The sequence below is a fragment of the Lynx rufus genome, unplaced genomic scaffold, assembly GCF_022079265.1.
Source record: "Lynx rufus isolate CCGP_SWC_20201006 ecotype Redwood Valley unplaced genomic scaffold, mLynRuf1.p SCAF_18, whole genome shotgun sequence".
NCBI classification, from domain to species: domain Eukaryota; kingdom Metazoa; phylum Chordata; class Mammalia; order Carnivora; family Felidae; genus Lynx; species Lynx rufus.
Genome location: NW_025814832.1, coordinates 18,433,874 through 18,442,114, shown reverse-complemented (window position 1 = coordinate 18,442,114; position 8,241 = coordinate 18,433,874). Strand labels below are relative to the sequence as shown.

Below are 8,241 nucleotides of genomic sequence, written 5' to 3'. Positions count from 1 at the left end.
TGGGATGCAGCCTGGACATCTGGCTCTGTGTGTGTGTGTGTGTGTGTGTGTGTGTGTGTGTGTGTGTGTCTGTTTAACTTTCCACGTTGTTCTCAGGTTGCAAACTACTAAAAGAAATTCCTCATTTCTCTTCCTAACCTGAAAAAGTTGGGTTCTTAGCCCAGGTGGGTGATCCAGGGATCTGGCACCTGTCTCTTTACTGCAGCTCAGCGCTGCATGGCCTTGGAAAATCCGCGCGCGCGACGACGCTAAACACGTGGCGCCGGGGCGGGCGGGGCGGGCGGGGCAGGCGGGCGGGGCCGCGCGTGGCCCCGCCCCTGCACGCCTATCGGCGCGCGGTGCGGACCCTGACGTCACTCTTGTCAGGGCCGCGGCACATGGGCCGCCGGATGCGCTGAGCCCGGCGCTGCGGGGCCGCGGAGCGCGGGGGAGCAGCGGCCGCCGGCGCGGGGTGGGGGGTGGGGTGGGACGGCGCCCAGCCTCGGGTGCTGGCGCGTGGGGGCCGGGCCGGCGCGGTGCCTTCCGCCCTTCTGCAGCTATCTGCATATTTTTTCTTTCTTTTTCGCAATTTTGAATATTTTGCAGGACGAGGGGTTCAAGGCAGGTGAGAGCATCCTGCACGTCGCCCAGGAGCCTGCGGGCACTTGGCGCGCTCTCCGGGGACCGTCTGCACTGGGAACCCGAAAGTTTTTTGTTTTTATTTTCTTATGCAGATGTATTTATAAAGATATAAGTAATTTTTTTCTTGTCTCCACCGCCTTGAAAGCGAGTACTTTTGGCAAAGGACGGAGGAAAAAGCTCAGCAACATTTTGGGGGGCGGTTGGGTTTTTTTCTTTTTAAAGAAAAACATTTGAGTGCATCGCGATGGAGAAAATGTCCCGACCGCTCCCCCTGAATCCCACCTTTATTCCGCCTCCCTACGGCGTGCTCAGGTCCTTGTTGGAGAACCCGCTGAAGCTCCCCCTTCATCACGAAGACGGTGAGCGCTGCCTTCCTGGCTGCCCCGCTCTGGGAAGAAACGACGCTCCCTGGGGTCCCCTTCCTTGGCTGGGCAACCCTGCTGGAGCATCCATACCCTCCCTCCCTGTCTCCTGGCACCCTATCCCTGCTTTGATGAAATTTGAGGAGCCCACCCATCACCTTCCCTCTTCCCCCAAAAGGGGGATCCCCTCACTGAGGAACGTTTAATATAGCGCTGGGACCGACCCAGGCTCGCCGGGTCCCGGTCCCGCGGCGCAGGTGGGAGTCATAACTTGACAGGTCAGTGTTCCCTAGATTGAGGGTCACCCGCACGCAGAGTGAAACCGCCCGCGTAAGGGCAGAGCTGCCCAGTCTGGGGAGGAGAAAACAGGGAGCCTCGTTTTATTTCGGGGGGGGGAAGGTAGGGGGTCTCGCAGCGTACCTCGGGTATTGGGATCTTGCTACTGTTTGTGTGTTAGTTAGCATCAGGAACTTGCGAGGCGTGAGCCGAGACGCGTGTTTTCCTAGCGAAGGGTAATTCAAAAAGGGGGGTGGGGGCTGGGGCTGGCGGGGGAGGGGGAGTGGTCTCCGGGCGGGAAGCTGTGCACGCCTCCAGCTCTGACACTTTCCCCGTGCACTTTTCCTGGTGGGAGGGGAGAGCGGAGCAGGCTCACGTGTAATCGCGCAGGAGCCTCCTCTGGCTTGAGCCCTTTCTTGGTAAGTCCCAAACCTCCCCAGGCAACCTTGGCTGGAGCGGGAGAGGAGGGGTCGGGCGAGGAGGCGCGGAACTGAGCTGGTGCCGCCAAGGGATTTGTCAGTTGGGCTGATGCGGTTTCATGCCTTAGATATCACAGTTGCAAATGCAAATGGTGCGGCTTCTAGTGTAAAAGTCTTGAAAGATCATTTGGTTACAAAGAGCTTGGGAGTACTCGCATCTTCTCTCCTAGCAGGGGGCAACCTGTTGCATTGCAAGAGTTGAGGGGTTTGGTTCGCCGTCTGCAAAGCAGCTTCCCTCTTAACTCTCCTTTAAGGAGTAGCACTTGGGAGGAAGGTGCTGTCTGCAGTCTTTTGCATCTGTGGGTGTTTTAAGTCAGATTCTCAGGAGATGAGACTAGAGGATTAGAATGGATGGCAGCGGAGGCTGTGTTTCTCTGAGGAAGAAACTCAGAAGCCAGATTCCCTGATCCCAGATTCCACCCGCGCCTGAGTACTAGAATGGGCAAAATCCAGAGCACTGTTTAAAGACGTCCTGGGGTGAGCGGTACTTACAGGTAGGACATAGCTGCATACCTCCCTTATAGGTATGTAACGAGCTTTCCAATAGCTGTTCTTTTGACAGATTGCATATATGTATAATTTTTGTGAATTGAATCGTATTTAAGCCTTTGGGGAAGAGGAGGAAGAAAACACTTAAAAAAAACAAAAACAAAAACCTCCTTTTGTAAAATGCAAGGTGCCCCAGCAGCTTTAAAAGCAAACATATGTGGGTTCGGGAAGTTCTGTTTTCTCCTCTGCCAATGTGAGGCATTGGTCAAGTTCCTTCAAGTCTCAGAGCCTCTATTTCTTCATTATAAATGGGGACAATAGCGATTTGCAGATTTATTGTGAGATTTTTGGACATAATTTATGGAAGGAAGCAGGTATATAGTATGTGCTCAATGCATGGTTTCAGAGGAGGGTGGAGAGTCCCTGCTTTACCAAAATTAGAATCCCTAGCTCACTGGCTAAGTCTGAATGACCTCATATTGTTACTGTAATGAATTTCCTGGAAGAGAAACCATGCCTGGTTATTGGCTGTTTTGTTAAAAATCACAGCAATTGTATGTAACTGCAGGTGTTACTTTGCCACTGTAGATCTGAATTATTTGTCCCCTCCAATAATGTACTGAAAACTGTGTTCCTTTGTTTATATTCTAGATCAGTCTGTAACCCTGTCCCAAGGACTAGTGCTTTCTTTCCAAAGTAAATAGGAAGATGTTGAAAAACAGGCAGAGATCCATGTCCTGTCTGAACTTTTAACTCTAGATCCACAAAAGCCAGCAGCCCGAGAAGATCCCCTGGGTTTGTGAGAACGGTTTGAAGGTGGTGTTTTGTAGCAGAGGCCAGGAGGAGTGATTAAAAAAAAAAAAAGCCACGTTTTTGTTTTTTTTTTCCCTTTGTTAAGTCCAACTTTCCCTCATTTCTGCAGCATTTAGTAAAGATAAAGACAAGGAAAAGAAGCTGGATGATGAGAGTAATAGCCCGACGGTCCCCCAGTCGGCGTTCTTGGGACCCACCTTATGGGACAAAACCCTTCCCTATGACGGAGATACTTTCCAGTTGGAATACATGGACCTGGAGGAGTTTTTGTCAGAAAATGGCATTCCCCCCAGCCCGTCTCAGCATGACCACAGCCCTCACCCTCCTGGGCTGCAGCCGGCTTCCTCTGCCGCCCCCTCCGTCATGGACCTCAGCAGTCGGGCTTCTGCACCCCTTCACCCTGGCATCCCGTCCCCAAACTGTATGCAGAGCCCCATCAGACCAGGTAAATTCTAAAAAGATTCTCCCTTCAGATGGGGAAGAGGGTGCAGGGGAGGGGCGGGATGGGGATGGCAGAAATATCTTCACGATCAGGGAGACTTTGGCTGGCTCTGGAAGAGGAATCTTGTATTTCACCCACAGCCATGATTGTCCCACATCAGTGAGCATCTGTATCTCCGGGAGAGTCGGCTAAATGCAGATTCTATGGACCTCCCCCCCTGGAAATCCTGATTTTTCAGATCTGGGATGAGGGCGTAGGAATATGTGCTTTGAACCTGGGCAATTCTGTTGCAGTTGATCCACGGGCTGCAGTTTAAGAAACACCAGCCTACAGTTAATGGTTTGGATATGTAGGCACCTCTCTATCTCCTCTCCTTCCCATTCCCCTCTTTCCCAATACATGATATAGGACCTTGATGAATGATGCGGGTAGGCTCTCTCTAAGGCTGTGGTTCACCTATGTTCATTTCTGTCTTGTCTGAAGGGAAAAAAAATGTGAGTTAGGGGTGGGGGGCCGATCACTTTTTCATCCTTTTCCTCTTGTGTTCTCATTGAGAAATTGAGTCTACAAGCACCTCTCACTGTAAGTGTGGCTTAGCCTTTCTCAGGGCCAGAACTCTATTATTTCTGTAAACCAGATTGTTCTTACAGATTTTTTTTTTTTTCATTTTCACCTGTTTGTCATACTGAATCCATGTCTATCAAAGCCCACAAGGTCAGCTGTAAATGGTGTTGAAATATTACACAGAAACATCACCCAAAATGTCCAGTACTTCAAAACCCATGGCTCGGTGCTCAGACAGAGACACGGTTTGAGGTGGCTCAGCCCTGGCTCTATGCTGTTAGCACTCTGTAGTGCAAAATGAACAGGAAGAAAGACCGTTTCACGTGCACAGGTAACCAGGAACAAAGATTCAGCCAGATAAATTGTCAGGAAGGTCACTGAGCTGAAGGCCTTTGCTGCAGGGGAAGACAGAAAGCAGGACAATGGGGGATTTGTGCTTGAGATCATTCCTGAACTCTGTGTCTTCACCTCGCATAGAATTTCTGTGACATGCAGAGCAAGATTAGAATGGAAGGAAATGATGCAAAGGAGGAAGAAAACACCCCTGCCTTGAAATATTAGTATTGGATTTAACATCTTTCTGTGCTGGCCCCCTGCTCTGAAACCTACTTTGAATGATAACTCAAAGCCACTGGCTAGAATGGAATTGAGTCTTAACTTCTGACCACTCCAGGAGCTTGCAGAAGCTTGGGAACACATTCCTTGATGTGACCCCAAGCCCTAATTTCCTGGAATGGACAGTGCCATGGTTTTGTTTCTTTCCAGGAACAGATAGTGAGTGAAATAACGTTTAAACCAGGGAGAAGGGGCTGGAGCCCCAGTGAGAAGGCGCCCTGTATCTCAGTCACTCTACTCTATAGAATGAGATTTAACTACTTTGTAGCTTTAGAAAGTGATATTACCTCTCAGGGCTTCAGTTTCCCTTCCCTTTGAAGGATATAATTTTTATTTGATTGGGGTAGTGTGAAAATTATATATAATATACATAAATAGTCAAATGATTACTAATAGTTGTCGCTGTTATTATCTGTGTCAATTTTTATCATTGATTTCAACCCTGTCTTCTGAAATACTTTCTTAAGATACTTAGGAACAGTTGATAACCCTCCTCCCTTCTGGAGAGAAATAACAAGAGATTTTGGCCGATAGTTATTGGATTGGTGTGTTGCAGCCTTAACACTTATACTCAATTGACAAGTATTTCTCCATCCCCTGCCAAATACAAGATGTGTGCCATGTTAGAAGTATTGTATTTTTTCTGAAAAGGCATGTGAACATTGGGTCCCCAAATCTTGGTTCCTACTGACAATCAAGAATTAAGGTTTGAAGTTTGGAGGCTTTCTTAGAAGTCATTTGTCAGAGCTTGTTAGAATCGGTAATTAATCAGTGACTCAAAAACTTGGGATGCCCCAGTCAGATTTGTAATCCACAACAGAGGGCTTCTGAGTTTCCACAGAAATCATTTTGTCAGATGACAGGGGAAAGGTACCAGGATCCAAGGGGGAACTGGAATCTAGAAATAAGTTCTTCATTTAAATGTGTTTTTGTTGTTGTTATTGTTTTGTTTTGTTTTTTTTGTTTTTTGGGTTGTTGTTTTTTTTGTTTTTGTTTTTGTTTTTTTTGATAACAGAAACATACTTCAAAATAATCTTCTTTTTTGAACTGGAAACTCAGTGATACTCCTAACAAGAAGGGAAAAAAGCTAAAGGTCTTCTTCAAATACCAAGTATAGAGACAATGACACTCTGCTGTAACAACTTGTACAGGGTTGGTCATTATAAAGATTATGTGCAAAATAAAAATCTAAGGGATGTGGACTTGATGGATGGTATGTCACCAACAAAACTGAAAAGGAAGACAGTTCTTGGTTTTTCCATGTAATCACAGTAGTGACCAGAGTAGACATGCCAAGTGGATCTTGAGGAAAGGGAGTCCTCAGAAGGCAAGAGTGCAGGTGTAGCCTTGAGCATTCTGGGAATTATATTATTTCAGTCTAGACCAAGATTTCCCAACCTTGGCACTGGTGAGGTTTCAGGTAAGTCTTTGCCATGGGCCAGTGTCCTGTGCGTTGTTGCATGTTCCGCAGCATCCTTGACTCCCGTCCCTTAGATGCCAGTCACACGCCACCCCCCACCCCCAGTCACTGCTACATGTCCCCTGGGACACCCCTGTTGAGAACTTTCAATTGGGGCAGCAAATTGGTGTAGTTATCCTGGGCACAACTCAACATCCTGTCACATACACCCGGATGCTTTTTGCCTCCTGTAACACTTACTGGCAAAACTTTTGAGAAGGTCAGGAGGCATTAGGTTGCCAAGAAGAAATATCATGTTAATAAAGCATAGTTCTACGCTGTTAGTTGATAAAGCTATGACGTCCAGCGAATCAGGAGGTAATTACAAAACAATTTTATTGAACATTTGCTTTCTGTATTTGCTCAGCATGCATCTTTGAGTTATACTCAGTAGCATTGTGTCATTAGGGCCACCTGTCTGGTTGAAAGGAAATTAAGCCATGAGCTGACAACTACTGCATTTCTAGGTCTACCCCAAGTGTCTTGGAATGGCAAGGTGAGCGTTCTTATGAATTCTCTTACTGTTCACCATGACTGCCCCCCGACCCCCTTTCCTGCTTTGTGCACTCGTCCTTGTTCCTCTGTCTGATCAAAGAATAAATCAAATATCCAAAGAAATACAGTTTCCCTGAAGTAACTCAGGAATCTGTCGGAGCCTCCTGTGGCTATGGGGTGATGGCTAAGCCTTCTGGTTGACATCTTGATGAAGGCAGAGTGCTGGTTGCTGGATGCTGTAGCCACCTGCACGGGCTCCTCTGTCATCTGAAGGGCAGCATCCCAGATGGTCTGGTCCCAGGTCAGCCGAGATGGCAGGAGTCATCCTGACCGCTTTGCTGTTTGCCTTTCAGATGCTATCAGAGATGGTACCCAGGAGTGTTCTCCTGGAGGTATGTCCTGGGTACTGGAAAAATAAGAATCTGTTTGCCCCGAGAATTGAGCGATTGCTTTAAGGACAGCAGTCCCTTTAGGGAAAGTCATCTGTAGCAGACAAAGGCAGAGTTATTTTTAAATCACATGCTTGTAAAGCCAGATTTGAAATCGTTTCCTCTGGTGGTTTTTCTTTGAATAGCTTGGGGGTGTCCTACCACTGTTAGACCCATATTCGGCTGAGAATTAAGAAGGCTGTCTTTCTAGTTCTGAGCACAGAGACCGGGTCATGATGAAGGCTGACAGAGTGAAGTGAAAATCTTTCTATGTGGTAGTGTGTAGGAAGAGGAAGGCGTAAGCGGGTGGTATAAGCCGAGTGGGGAGATGGGGGAGAACCCATCATACCTTTGCAAGATGGAATTTGTGTTCTGTTTCTGCTGACCTTCCTTTGTGCTAAGGATTTGGCACAGAAGGAACCTGCTGGCCCTGGGATCTGGGTAATGACAGAGGGGAGTTCTGTGCTGGTGGTTCTGGGATTATGGGAGGTCCTGCCCAGGCAACAGGATTCTCTTGCTTTTCTCAGCATCATGAGAAGAAGCTTCAGTTTCTCCCTCCCCGTGAGGGCATGTGGTTCTGTGTTTTCCCACCCAGCACATTGGTAGGTCTGTAGGTTGGGAGCATCGTGATTGATAGTTGCTGTGCACTGTGCCTCAGGTATCTTGGAAGTGTTTTACATTCATTGGGATCAAGGACATCATCAAGGGGAGAGAGTCCAGCTTTCTTTGGAGGCAGGCAGATTTTTTTTTTCTGTTTCTTGTTAGAGTTTATCTTCCCCCCCACACCCTATAGAGGACAGACTTGCCCTATTTTGCTGGGTTTGACCTGTTGTGACATTCCCAGGATAGTGTTCTAGTCTCCTGGCAAGAGGTATTTTCAGATAGGTATGGAAAGTTGGGTGGCGGTTCAGAGCATAAGCCCTGGACCTCGGGGGGGCTTGGGTTCACGTCCTGGACCCACACTGGCCTGCTATGCAACATAGTGTTAATTTCCCTACCTCTTTAAGCCTCAGTTTATGTGTCTTTGGAATGGAGATGATAGACCCCTCCCTTGGGGTTTTTGCGGTTAAATGAGGTAATGCCTGACAAAGTTTGACACCGTGTATGGCACATGAATACTCAGTGCCTGGAGCTGTTGTTCTGATGTCAGTGGCATGGGAGCGGGGAGAGAACTCAACTGGATTCCCAACCCCTGTTC

At 47.9% G+C, this 8,241-nt stretch overlaps 1 protein-coding gene across 2 annotated transcripts in view; it reads left to right on the top strand.

The window, feature by feature from the left end:
- The first annotated feature begins 584 nt into the window (after positions 1–584).
- Positions 585–8,241, top strand: part of HLF (HLF transcription factor, PAR bZIP family member) — a 50,299-nt gene continuing 42,642 nt past the window's right edge. For both annotated transcript variants that reach the window (XM_047081498.1, XM_047081497.1), the window contains exons 1-2: positions 585–980; positions 3,150–3,485. In XM_047081498.1, the coding sequence (XP_046937454.1) occupies positions 866–980; positions 3,150–3,485 (451 nt within the window). In that variant the 5' untranslated portion in view covers positions 585–865. The remainder of the gene's footprint in view (positions 981–3,149; positions 3,486–8,241) is intronic.